This window comes from Jatropha curcas, chromosome 9, assembly GCF_041381405.1.
Source record: "Jatropha curcas cultivar XTBG-Jc1 chromosome 9, XTBG_Jcur_1.0, whole genome shotgun sequence".
NCBI classification, from domain to species: Eukaryota; Viridiplantae; Streptophyta; class Magnoliopsida; order Malpighiales; family Euphorbiaceae; genus Jatropha; species Jatropha curcas.
This window is the reverse complement of record NC_143159.1, coordinates 26,745,810-26,759,294: the sequence shown is the minus strand read 5'-3', so window position 1 is coordinate 26,759,294 and position 13,485 is coordinate 26,745,810. Positions and strand designations below refer to the sequence as shown.

Genomic DNA, 13,485 nt, shown 5'->3' with positions numbered 1-13,485 from the left:
TTCTTTTGTTAGCATTTCTGTTTTTTGAGCGCATAGTCATGTTTATATATAAAGAGATATCGAGTTGGTTAAAATGAACCATGAAATATATACAGACCCAATATATTGACAACGATGCCAAGTACCAGTTACATATTGTCTGCTTTATGATTTATTTTTTCGTTTTCCTTTTCTTGACTGTCATTTTGTACAATCATCATGTTTGAACTATTGGTTGCCAGGAAATGATATTAAAAGATGATGCATTTGGCTATGGGAGGCAGTGGAAGTAAACCTTCGTTCTACTTACTACCTTCCCTATCTTATTCGCTTTTCTTGGAAGGACCATTGGTGCTATTGACCAACTCTTTAAAAGGAGAAGATCTGATGAAAATTATATGAATAGTTACGGAGCTGCCATGGGTAATGGAAAAGCAGGTTTGGAAGAATAAGATTTAAAAGTTGAGGTCAACGTGAGTTTTTTTATTGATTGAGTGAATAAAAAAAATGGTAATTTGATACAATTTTTACAAGTTAATGAGTTTTTTGGCAAAAAGAGGTGCAAAATGAAATAAATTGAATATTTGATACAAGTTCAAGGGACAATTTGAGCATTTTTCTTAAAATATTTATTAATTTGACCAAATTACTCTTTATTACACAATTAATTTATAGATAGAGAGAAGATAAAATGATAAATTAATACTTACCTATGTCTAGCGTATGTGGGTTCATCTAATCAATAAATGAGATTTACTTATGCTCGGCGAGAATTCACTTTTGCACCAAGCCAATCAAGCCAATTCACTAAAGGATGTCAAAAAAATTGTTAGTATGTTTTTTTTTTTTTTTCAAGTGAATGGATGGAAATACCTTCATTTGAAAAAAAAAATATTTTAATTAATTTGATGTGGTGGATGCATACATTGAATGTAGATAAATATTTTCCATAAAACAACAATTATTTTAGCATTATTTTTACCTTATTTGATTAAGAATGTGAAAATAACTAGTTAATTGAACTGCAATAATTATGTAAATGCGAATTTTTTTAAAAAAATATTCTTACTTTTCTTTTTTTAAAAAAAATATTCTTATTTTTCTTTTTTTTCCTTGATGTATAATTAGAAATACTCTCGTTTCAATCAAAATATCTATTTTTTTTATCCGGATAAACTCGGTCTATGCAATTCAATCCCAATTAATTAATTTCAAAGCTAATGCATGCATGGGATAGCTCTCTGTGCTTTCTCTCCTCTTGTATTCTATACCTATGAATTTCTAACCCCTGCAAAAAATAGCACATCTCACAAAGCTCTAAAGATCAAGAAAACCATATACACATCAGAAATATTACACACCACCCCATAAAAACAAACTGATAAAAATAGCATGCAAATAAACAACAGCAAACCTTCTTCTCCTAAAGCCTCTCTCAGCCACAACTCCATCTTCTCTTTCCCTTAGATCCTCAAGTGATCATTTTCCCTTCTGTGGAGATTTTTGAGAAAGGAAGGCAAAAAAGGTTTCTCCCTCTAACCCACCAACACCTTCCTCTCTCTCTCTCATGGATTTTCCTATTCTTTTCTTTCTCTTTCTCTCCATCCTTCCTATCTCTCAATCACAAGAACTCTCTGTCGATTACTACAAAACCTCTTGCCCTAACTTTCAACAGATAGTTCGCGAGACTGTCACCAGCAAACAGATCTCTACTCCAACGACCGCAGCTGCCACTTTACGTATGTTTTTTCATGATTGTATGGTAGAAGGTTGCGATGCCTCTGTTCTTATTTCCTCTAACACATTTAACGTAGCTGAACGTGACGCTGAGATCAATCTTTCCTTACCTGGAGATGGTTTTGACGTTGTAGTAAGAGCCAAAACAGCTTTAGAACTCACCTGCCCTAAAATTGTTTCTTGTGCTGATATTCTTGCTCAAGCCACCCGCGATCTTATTATTATGGTTGGTGGACCTTTCTATACAGTGCAATTAGGGAGGAAAGATGGGTTGATCTCTAAAGCAGCGGACGCAGAACAACATGTCCCAAGAAGTAATATGACTCTTGATCATATGATCAATTTGTTTAAACTAAAAGGGTTTACTGAAACTGAATTGGTTGCTTTAATGGGTGCACATACCATTGGATTTTCCCACTGCAAGGAGTTTGCCGAAAGACTTTACAATTATAGCAATACTACACCAACAGATCCAGATTTTAACCCTAAATATGCAGCTGCATTAAAGACCTTATGTGCTAATTATACAATAGATACAACTATGTCTGCGTTTAATGATGTTCTTACACCAAGCAAATTTGACAACATGTACTTCCAGAACTTGCCTAGAGGATTAGGGTTATTGTCAAGTGATCATATTCTTGTTAAGGACCCTAGGACTAAGCCAGCTGTTGACCTTTATGCAAAGAACCAGACACAGTTTTTTGTGGATTTTGCTCGAGCAATGGAGAAGCTAAGTGTTCTTCAGATCAAAACTGGGGATAAAGGAGAGGTCAGACACAGATGCGATCACTTCAATTCTATTGATACTTAATTTTTCTTTTTTTTTTTAATTTATAAGCATATTAATGAGAATGGGATTATAATTAATTAATTATGTTAATCTTTAGCGTATAAGAAACAATTAAGTTAAATTGGTTGGTTATGGTATGATATTGGTTCATTTAAGTTGCTGCTGCTGCTGTTACTGTAGTTTATAAGAAAGAAATGTATTTTTATGTTTTTTATTGTACTTATTGTCATTTTATTTTAATATAAGAAATTAAGGAATGTTATGTATAGATATGTTATGTATCTATAAAAAATTTTGTAGCCGAAACAGAAAATTTTCATTTTGTTGAGTATTATTGTTATTTTTATTATATTTCTATATAAATTATTAATGAGATGTGAATGATAAATAAAATTTATAGTTGGGAATTATATATTGTTTTTAAGGAAAAAAAAACTAAATATTATGTATGCAATATTTAAAAAGTGATAATATTTGAAAGGAAAATATTAAATTGTTTTTGGTAAATCAAGAAGAAACCACAACTTCTTACTAGCAAATCATAAACTATTCTGACCCAATATAGTTTGAATCTACCTTGATGAATCGAGAGTCAATGTCTTGAGAAAAACTTTTAAATATAATTATTTCCTGATCCTCGTAAAATAAAATAATCTTTCTTAAGCATTAGTATATGAGTCAATCTATGGATCGAATCAATAAAAATAAAAATTTTTTAATAATCGATGATATTTTACTTTTTTTTTTCAGTGACTTGTCAGAATACTTTTATATAAAAAAATTTATGTTCATTGATTTAGTTGATATGTTGAGCTAGAGATGGCCATATTACAGTTCTGGGAACCGGAACCGTCGGTTCGAACTGGTCCGGAACCGTAACCGGAACCGGGCTGAACCGGAACCGGGCTGAACCGGAAAATTTCGGTTCGATTCCGGTTCCAAATTTTCTGGAACCGTCGGAACCGGATTGGGACCGCCGGTTCCCCGGCCGGTTAGAACCATCGGTTCGAACCGGCGGTTCTAGCCAAACTATCAGATTCTTTTTTTTTTTTTTTAAATTTTGTTATGAAATCTCTTAATTATGTTCAAGTCTTTAAAAAAATAAATTTAATTGAAGTATTTTTTTTTTATTTTTTAGGTGTATCTTTTAATTTTTTATGTTCAAATATTTTTTTTTTAACCGGTCTTCAAAATTTAAAATTATGTTCAAACTTTTTTAAACAAAAAATAAATTCAGTTGAAATTTTTTTTTAAAAAAAATAATTATGTTCAAGTCTTTAAAAAAAATAAATTTAATTGAAGTATTTTTTTAATTTTCAGGTGTATCTTTTAATTTTTTATGTTCAAATATATATATTTTTTAAAATCGGTCTTCAAAATTTAAAATTTAAAATTATGCGATTCGCCGAAAAACTGATCGGAACCGTCGGTTTGGTCACCATACTGGAATCAAAATCGGAACCAGAACCGTTCGGTTCCAAACCGGAACCGGAAACGGAACTTTTCGATTCGATTCCGGTTCCAGTTTTTTTGGAACCGGAAACGCCGGTTTCGGAACTGTGGCCACCCCTAGTTGAGCTATAGACGGAGTCTAGATGAGTTATTCTACATTGTCATTTAAAAACTTATTCGTTATTATTATTATTATTATTATTATTATTATTATTATTATCATTTATCTTTTTCTTTTAATCTGCATATTTTTATTTATGTTAATTATGGTTATTAAATTTACTGGACCCACAGAATGCAGGAAAATAGGCCCATAATACCAAGTGCGAGAAAGGCCCAAGTCTAATTCATAAAACATTTCCTTTCTCTCTCCTTTTATCTTTTCAGTGTTACAGCACTCAAAACCCAAAACCCCTCTCTCTCTCTGCTATACAATTCCAGAATCAACTCTCGACGAGAAAAAGAGGGAGAGAGAGATGTTGACATATATGTTCAGAGCCGCAATAAGAAAATCCCAATCAAGCCTTCAGTGGAATCCCAAACCCAACTATCTGATTCCTTGTTTATCTTCATTCAATCATAATCACTTGTACTACTTCTCTTCCAAAACTGCCAAAGCTAATGTCTCCAAATTCAAGAAAGGTGACCAAAAATCCAAAAAGAAATCTTCCGGTGAAACCGCCGCCGGATCAACCCCCGCCGACGATTTTGACGCTGCCCTCTCCGAAGACGGTTCCACGCGCGCCCGACAACTTGCTGAGGATGAAAAGAACCCTTCTCTCGATGTGGGCCCTAACGGCCGCCCTCTCTTCACTTCTACTGCCTCACTCTCTCAGCTCAGTCGCAGAGACACCTGCACTTACTTCAAATTCAGGTTTCTTTCTTTTTTAGCTCTCATATAATGTTTGCACACGCTTATATATAATATATAAATCTGAATTGGATTGATTTTTGCCTAAGTGAGGCGGGACTGAATGGGGTCTTACCGGAAGGATTGCCAATGGGGATGGTGAAGGAGTTTGAGGAATCAATGAGAAGAGCTTTGCTTGTTCGACAGAGTTTTTTGGATCTTCGTGACAATTTTAGACGCATTGTTGATCCTCCTTTACGTTCATCTGATGGTAAAGGTATGCCTTTTCTTTTCGTTTTTAATTTATTAGTTACTGAAATCATTTCTGCTTTTTGATTAGTCTCTATGTACTCTTTGATTCTTTTGGAATTTGTTATTAATGTGAGCAATTAAGTATTATTAGAAGAACTTTAGCTGCTTTTTTCTTTACGCTTTGTTTGGATGGAAGTAGGGAGGGAACATTAAAGTAAGGTATAGTAAAGTGTGATATGGGATCATTAAAGTATGATATAGTGAAGTATTTATGTTTGCTTGTCTAATCTCGTAATCTCTTGAGCTTTTATGTACTAAGTTTTTGGCACACTATTTACCTTAAGGTTGAATCATGATTATTTGAGAATTTTGAACCTTTATTTTATTCCAGGTCCAAAACTGAGAAAGCAAATTGTATTGGATGGTCCTGTTAGCTGTGGGAAGAGTATTACACTTGCAATGCTTGTTCATTGGGCTCGTGATGAGGGTTGGCTAGTTTTTTATGTCCCTAAAGGACGGGAATGGACTCATGGTGGGTTTTTCTATAAAAACCCAGAAACTGGTTTTTGGGACACGCCTGCTCAGGCTGCAAATATTCTCAAGGCAAGCACGTTTAACCCTTTTACTGTTTAATTAATGCAGTTCAAGTTTACTGTGTTATATTATGTTGAGCTGTCAAATCTCCATATCCTTGGTTTTGCCCCATTGTATTTACAATGAACAGGAAGGTTCCATATTTCTCCTATTATATTCTCAACATGCATAATTTAGTAGTCAAATAAGAATTAAAACCATGTCGGACATTCTAGGAACTTGTGCGTGAATTATGATTTGGTGATGAAAACTGTATCTATCACGGCAGATTTTTTTTTTCCCAACTTATGTAGCATCTCTATAGCTGCAATAAATATACAGTTAACAGCAATTATCTCCATACATATTCTCACACACTTAGAAACCCTATTATCCAAAGAAAAAACCAAAAGGAAAAAAAACAGATGTTTAATCTCTCCTTTTTCCTCTATCTGATATTGCCTGAAAAGCACAAGGTTCATGCTTAGGATTCACATTTTTTTCACACTGGTGAATCCTTCCAGGATTTTGTAAAGTACAATGAATCCCACTTGAAGCAATTGCCCTGCCATATATCTGATCCTGTTCCATTAGGAGAGGGTGCCGGTGTTGGATGGATGAAGGGAGTAGAGTCCATGCCAGTCCCTGAAGGTTCAACGTTATATGACTTGATTCAGATTGGAATCAAGCACACCCATGCAGCTGTTGGAGTTGTAGTTCGCTTAAGGAAAGAGTTATCACTTGTGAAAGATATCCCTGTCCTCATTGCAATTGATCAAGTAAGATGGATTCTGGAATATTTTCTATTTGTTAATTTTAGAATTCTATTAGAAGCATTCTAAATTGATGGATGTCTATATTTGTTTCTGTTACTTTTCTGCAGTATAATAACTGGTTTACATTCAGCGAGTATGAAGAGTCAGTAACTAGTCGTTCTTGTCGACCGATACATGCCAGGGAACTTGCAACGGTTAGGATAACTTCTCATCTAAATCAATTTGTTGATTGAATTTTGTATGAGTTCTCTCTATTAAATTTTAGCATTTACAATACTTCAGCAACTTGTTCATTTTACTATTATTAATGAACAATATTTTGTAAATTTCTGTTAAAATAAACATCATTGTGACTATAACTCTAAGGAGAACTTGCCTTCTAAGGGCGTGAGACATCTTACTTCATGTCATGGGAATTTGGCTCTCAAGATTAGTTTCTCCTTCAATTTTTTTTTTATTCATTTGCTTGCTTCATAATCAATGCACAGTCAAAGTGAAAGGTCGGTGGTGTGCATTATATGAGAAGCTATTTTGGTTTTGCAGGTAAATGCTTTTAGGTCCATGACTCATGATGACATGATGGTGGGTGCTTTTTCTCATTCAACAGCAGTCGGAAAACTCCGTCAAGACTTGCCTGATGTTCCCACAGGTGCTCGTGTCAATTTGCCCCGCTACAGTTTAGATGAAGCAGCTGCTGTTTCCCATTACTACCTTAGGTATGCTAGGGAATTATTACATTAACCATTTTCACATTGTTGATATAGGACATCCAACTTGCAGTTTTTCCAAGGCAGTAATTTGTACTTGCTGGATGATTGATGCTAATTTGAAATTGACTTATGATACCAAGCTGGTGTTTCATTTGACAAAAGAACATTTAGTCATAGCTCTTTTGGCATGTTAATCAAAGACATTGTAAGCTTTTCTGGCAATGATGATTGATTTCCTTTTGGGTTTGTTTGTAAACAAAGTGTGAAGGTGTTGGATTCTATGCCACTAAATGATTATTGTACAAAATACACTAGTTAGTGGAAGAGAAATAATTGGACTTTGAATTCAGTTTTAAATTTGGTATGAAAGTATGATCTATCAAAGACTGTCTTATTACTGGCAATGTATCGAGTTGATGTCTTAAGCATTGTTATTCTTGATATCCATCTAGATGTATTAATGGATTCATTTCATTTAGGTTCATTGTCTTAAAAAAGTTTTCCGAAATGAAAAGCAAATCTTGTGATGCTGCATAAACTAATAACGTTAAATGCTTTATTCTGACTTAGTTCTCTGTATTGTTATGTGCAGGCAAAGACTAGTACGACGGGAAGCATTTTCAGAGGAAAACTGGAAGAAAGTGTTTTACTTGGCCAATGGAAATGGTGCAGAAATGAGGTGGTTAGTTCCTCTTATGCGGTAACATAAGAGATACTACATTGAGTTATATTTAAAGACATTTTTCATTCTTATTGCCACTGTTTCTCAAGCGGTTGGTACTTTCTTCTTTTTTGTTCAAGCCCTGAAGGAGCTAGTGAGGTTAGCAGATGGATTTCTGAGAAATTTTATTGACTTCTCAATTTACTTGAACCAGATTTTATTTATAATCTGAGTATGTACCCTATGTAGATCAGTTAGCATTTTGTATTTTGAATATAGAAGATTGATTCCTTTACTTGTAATAATGGTTCTTGGATTATATGCCTAGGTTATGTAATGACCTCTCACAAATGCTACTCTGTAGTTTGTTTTGTGTTTTGTGTTTTATGATATCAACTTTTAAGTTGATCCGGGCTTTGAATGCTTTCAGGGTATCATCAATCTAATAAGAGCCATTTGGTATTAGGGTTTAAATTCTTTTTATGAAAAAACTTTGTTTTAGATATTGTTTAGAAGAAATATAGTTTTTTTCTTTTGATATATATATATATATATATATTGGAAGGCTTTGTGCCAAAATAACATGATAGGCCACGTAAGAAGAGCTACTATGAAGTGAAGTGAACAAAAAAGAATCAAAATTTTAGTTATAATGAATTGAATATAATTTGTTATTTCCTTTTCTGCATTTATTCTTATTAAGAACTATATTGCAATTGAATTGAAAATTGATTTACAAATATATTTTTTAAATATATACTATGTAATTAGTTTACAATAGTGATCATATTTTATTATTAAAAAAAGTACTTATTATTATATACAAGTTGATTATACTTTTCATTTTATTTGCATGGTTTGATAAAATATACATATAAAGAATTTAAGTCATTTTTTACTCTAGCTTATTAAAATATTAATAAAAAAATCATTCATTTAATGAATAATCATAAATGTTATTATATGAAAAATAATTATTTAAATATATAAATTTAAAAATCTTGCAAACATTTTGAGACATTCAAAAAATAAATAATAAACAAACAAAATGAAACAAAATGAGACGGAAGAAGAATAATATTGTAATAACAAGATAATTCATAAATATATATACAAATTTATTATAAATGTATTTAAACTATGTTTTAATTTAATATGTATATGAACTCTCAAAAATCTATAATAATATAAAAATTACAATATATTTAAAGCACGTTTTAAACTATATTGTAAATGAATCTAAAACTTGTTTACTCTTTCTCATATTAATCTATTTATACACCAAGCAAATAGAAGAAGACCGTTTTAAAAAATTGTCATCATTTATTATTATTTTTCAATAAAATGCACTATTTATCTCATGTATTTTTATTAAATTAGGTTGATATATAGATGTGATTTTATTTTCCGGTTTGCCCCCGTTTAAGCACTGAAAATTCTCTAGGCTTGGCCCAAGAAACTTAGTACTTCTCTTGAGGGCCCATATATATAGGTAGGGCTCAATCCGTTCCTGTTGCTAAGACACTCTCTCCCTCCGTCTCCCTTTCGCGACAAATATACGCAGACCCAGAAGCCTAAGCATCGTTTGGCTGACTGATTCTCTAACACGGTAAGTTTTAGAGAGACGATGCTTACAGGGGATATACCTCCAAACCAAACTATATACATCAAGAACCTCAATGAGAAGGTCAAGAAAGAAGGTATCGCTCGCACTTTTCTATTTCACTTCTAACTTCTAATCTTGTGTTTAGTTGCTGAGAAAACTAAACAACGTGCAACGGTGTTGAAGCTTGAAGCCTCTCTTTTACTATTGATTTTCTGCCTTTTATATACTGACGAACTTGACGCAGCTTAGTTGAAAAAAATGTTCGTCATTGGTTAAGTAGTTTTGGTAGTTAGGTTTGCAGATAAGCATGGATTTGGGTATGAGATGTCCTTTGGCTTCTTGTTAGTACTGTAATTGACCAATTTCGAGTTTTCTGGGTTTTGTGGTGGTTTTTATTGCTATCACTGGGGAATGGGAATTTAGTTTAAAATTTTTAGATTACATGAGAAAGTGTGAATTGTAAATTAGTTCTTTGCCCCCGGTTGCTGAAAATTGTGGGAAAGAAATTATCAGAAAATTTACCAATTGACAATGTTCTATTTTTTTGTTGGAATGTTCTATCACCAGCACTGATCATGGCCTTCTTCTTTGTTGTTGCTTTTCCATGGTAATATGGAGAGTTAATCTGCTGTAATTTTAAGTCAAGTTTGTTCTGGTGTTACAAAATGTGCAATTTGAATGAATTGTGGAATTACAAGTATCAAAATAGTAAAGTAAATTATAGTATAATTCATCCTGAATTGAGTGGGAGTTTTTGTTTGTGGCTATATTTTTCTTTAATCACGTGTGACCGGAAGTGTTTAATGAAAGGGAAAGTATAAAGAAGTATCCTGTGGTTTCATACTTTTCGCTTCAGGGTTTGTGAATTGTTTTTTGGAAAAAAGGGGTCTATATTTTATATTGCTGAGAATTTAGGGTATGATACCTTGATAGTGTTAATTCATGCTTATGTGGGACTAGGTTAATGATGCCATATGTCAACTAAAGTTTGACATATCAGCGTCACATTGGCACAAACTAATAGTATTAAGGTACTGGGCTCTTAATTGTTAATGGAATGAAACACCGACCCATTTTTGTAAAAAAAAAATAAAAAAAAAAAAAAAAAAAATCCCTGACCTTAAAGTGGAAAGTATGAAGTCACAGGATATCTTTTTGAATTCCCTATAATTTATCTACTTCTACCTAACTTTTATTCTATGGAAGGAAAATATTCTGGAGGTTTCTATCCAGTTAAGTTACTATTGGCTGCATTATGGTACTATTGGCTGCATTATGTTTTGATGATTGTTCATAATCATTACAATTTCATTTATGCAACCACTATTGGATAATCAGTTTGCTTTGTAATTAGAATGATGCATTTGCAGTAAACTTTCAGATGATCAAAGAGCATTGTAGCAAGCATTTGCTTGTATGTGTTAGGAGTTTATTGTCCCATTCATTTCTCTGATATGTGAAAATATTTCACTTGGCCAGTTATAAAGAAGTGAAAATGTATAATTTCTTGTGATATTTTCATCTCTCATTCCTAAATTTAACAACATCTTCACATCTTTAATTTCCTTTCAGAGTATCCTAGTTGAGGTTGACACATGTAAAACTTTTTCTTTTGTCAGAACTGAAAAGAGCACTTTATTGTCTATTCTCCCAATATGGAAGGATCTTGGATGTTGTTGCCTTGAAGACACCCAGGCTTCGAGGGCAAGCATGGGTCTGTTTCAGTGAAGTGATGGCTGCGAGTAATGCTGTGCGGCAAATGCAGGGTTTTCCATTTTATGACAAACCTATGGTCTGTCTTAGGAAGTTTTCAACCAATATTAATGCATAAGTGCATGTGTTTTGATGTGTTCTTTAGACTTGTGCATTACTCTTCCACAAATTAAATCAGTTATTTCTTTTTTTCTTAACTCTATACGTTATATTAATATGTTGTTTCAATATTGTTGGCATCAATTAAAAGCCTTTTCATTTGACCCTGTTTGCAAAATTCCTATGATTTTACTGTCACCAACTTACTTTTGTTGCTCAATCTGCACACTTATATTGTGCCACAAAGAGTCTTTTCTATTATTTACATGTTTTTTTTTTTTCTTTTTTGAAAAATCCATTTGGGAAATAGTGTGTCCTGCAACAATTACTTATTTGCAGCCATTGTGACTTTTAAAGGGGACAATTATTAAATATGAAATTGAGCTTCAGAAGGCCAAATGATGTAAACCATCCAAAAGTTTACATCTCCTTGCAGTCTTGTTCATTTCTATTTTAATACTCCATCTTTGAGTCCCATTAAATGTTAGTGTAATGTTATATGTGATTGATGTATGCAGCGGATCCAGTATGCGAAAACGAAGTCCGACTGCCTTGTAGAGGCAGAAGGAATATATGATCCAAATGCAAAGAAAAAGAAGAAACAGGAAGAAAAAGGTGAATAGAAGTTTTAACAGTTCTCTATTTTATTAAATTTAATGAGTTTTATGCATTAGATCATTTTTAATAGCTGTAAGTTCCTGGCTTCTGCACGTTGGTTTATATGTGTATAAAAAGTTAGGAATTGGTGGTCTTGTGAATTATTTGAGTTTATTTCTTAGGTACTGGAACATTCACATTAAAAAGGGGCAAATTAGAATGAGCAAGAAAATATGCTTTTATATGAAGGAGATGATGAAAAACTAATATTCTTGACTGCTCTCTAAAAAGAGAGCAGGACAAACTAGGATTATTAGATCTATAAGGTCAAGTTACATTTTCCTTTTTACCTGGTTAGTTGAGCATATGTTTCTTGAAAGAGGCTCCTAATGTTTTGCTTGGTGATTGATTTACAAAAGAAAAAAGGTATACTACTTGCAGCAAGAACTAATAAATGGTCAATCGCAAGATGTTTTACATGAGAGGGTATCATTTTAAAAGATAAGCCATAAGACAAGAATGGGCATAAGTGTTAAACCTAGATTCCATGTCAATTTCTTGTTTTTGAATTCACCACTCTGATACTGACAAAATAGTTTCTTCTTTAGTTGAGCGAAAGAGACGTGCTGAAGAAGCTCAACAATCTGCTACAGCTAATGGCACAGCTGCTGAGAATAACAGGGGCCCAGTAAGTTGGATTCATTTTAAATTATAGTTATTTTAATGTTTGTCCTTCCATCTTTTCCTCTTGTAGATTGCTACCAACACATATGCTATAATGTTCTTTTAAGAGTGAAGAATATAAGCTTAGGCTTTACATTAATTGAGGCAGAGCTCACCTGTTTAATCTTCTGGTGAATAAAAGGAATTATCAATGATGATTGCTTGATAATTTTACCACTGATATTCTTCAAAATATATATATATATATATTTCCACTTATGTTATCATTTATCGCTATAATTAATGTATCATGGATCCAACTTACAATTTAATATAGTGTGCATGAACTGCTTTACAATTTTATCTGACCAATGCTACTTCTGATGTATTATATTTACTCATCTCCTGTAGGCTTCTTTCCGACAAGGAAACCGGGGTGAACAGGAAACAGTTCCACCAAATAATATACTGTTTATACAGAATTTACCACATGAAACTACTAGCATGATGTTGCAAGTTCTCTTCCAACAATATCCAGGATTCAGGGAAGTCCGAATGATCGAAGCAAAACCAGGTATTGCATTTGTAGAATTTGAGGATGAAGACCAGTCCTTCATGGCCATGCAGGCCCTTCAGGGATTCAAAATTACTCCTCAGAATCCTATGGCTATTACTTATGCCAAGAAGTAATTGTGCATTATTCTAGACTACTACCTTCTGTTTCTTGCGTTGAATCTATAGTTAGAGATGAGACAATCGAAGAATTTATTGCACACAATGGTGATGTTTGATGGACCAACTGTTTGATAAAAATGAGAATATGCTTTTCAAGACACAGATGCTTATGCAAATTGCTATCCATTTTTGTATAATTTGAAGCGTTACGATTTCAAATCACAAGGTAATTTTATGAAACTGTTTTAATTAGTTTTCCTATAATACCTTATTTGAAAAATGGTTCATTTGTGTACTCTATATGTATATTAGTGTTTTTAACTTTTATTTTAGTTTTTCTAGCAGGTAA

General features: G+C 32.8%; 3 protein-coding genes across 3 annotated transcripts; all 3 read left to right on the top strand.

Moving 5' to 3' along the window:
* The first annotated feature begins 1,450 nt into the window (after window positions 1-1,450).
* LOC105639349 (peroxidase 65) lies at window positions 1,451-2,777 on the top strand. Its single transcript, XM_012223383.4, has one exon. The coding sequence runs from the start codon at window positions 1,547-1,549 to the stop codon at window positions 2,528-2,530; it is 984 nt and encodes a 327-aa protein (XP_012078773.1). The 5' UTR covers window positions 1,451-1,546; the 3' UTR covers window positions 2,531-2,777.
* A 1,558-nt stretch (window positions 2,778-4,335) lies between these two features.
* On the top strand, window positions 4,336-8,191 carry LOC105639341 (mitochondrial 28S ribosomal protein S29-like protein). Its single transcript, XM_012223371.4, has 7 exons — window positions 4,336-4,835; window positions 4,922-5,088; window positions 5,455-5,666; window positions 6,161-6,415; window positions 6,520-6,606; window positions 6,956-7,128; window positions 7,715-8,191. The coding sequence occupies exons 1-7, from the start codon at window positions 4,438-4,440 to the stop codon at window positions 7,824-7,826; spliced, it is 1,404 nt and encodes a 467-aa protein (XP_012078761.1). The 5' UTR covers window positions 4,336-4,437; the 3' UTR covers window positions 7,827-8,191.
* A 1,102-nt stretch (window positions 8,192-9,293) lies between these two features.
* Window positions 9,294-13,296, top strand: LOC105639332 (U2 small nuclear ribonucleoprotein B''). The gene is made up of 5 exons (XM_012223357.4): window positions 9,294-9,483; window positions 11,009-11,181; window positions 11,720-11,816; window positions 12,407-12,486; window positions 12,873-13,296. Exons 1-5 carry the CDS (start codon window positions 9,411-9,413, stop codon window positions 13,149-13,151), a joined length of 702 nt encoding a protein of 233 aa, XP_012078747.1. The 5' UTR covers window positions 9,294-9,410; the 3' UTR covers window positions 13,152-13,296.
* The last annotated feature ends 189 nt before the right edge of the window (window positions 13,297-13,485 follow it).

Coding starts and splice junctions, on each gene's coding strand:
- LOC105639332 (XM_012223357.4), top strand. CDS start 9,411: ATGCTTACAGGGGATATACCTCCAAACCAAACTATATACATCAAGAAC. Junction 11,817..12,406: donor GAAGAAACAGGAAGAAAAAG/GTGAATAGAAGT, acceptor TTTCTTCTTTAG/TTGAGCGAAAGAGACGTGCT. Junction 12,487..12,872: donor CTGAGAATAACAGGGGCCCA/GTAAGTTGGATT, acceptor CATCTCCTGTAG/GCTTCTTTCCGACAAGGAAA.
- LOC105639349 (XM_012223383.4), top strand. CDS start 1,547: ATGGATTTTCCTATTCTTTTCTTTCTCTTTCTCTCCATCCTTCCTATC.
- LOC105639341 (XM_012223371.4), top strand. CDS start 4,438: ATGTTGACATATATGTTCAGAGCCGCAATAAGAAAATCCCAATCAAGC. Junction 4,836..4,921: donor TGCACTTACTTCAAATTCAG/GTTTCTTTCTTT, acceptor TTTTTGCCTAAG/TGAGGCGGGACTGAATGGGG. Junction 7,129..7,714: donor GTTTCCCATTACTACCTTAG/GTATGCTAGGGA, acceptor TGTTATGTGCAG/GCAAAGACTAGTACGACGGG.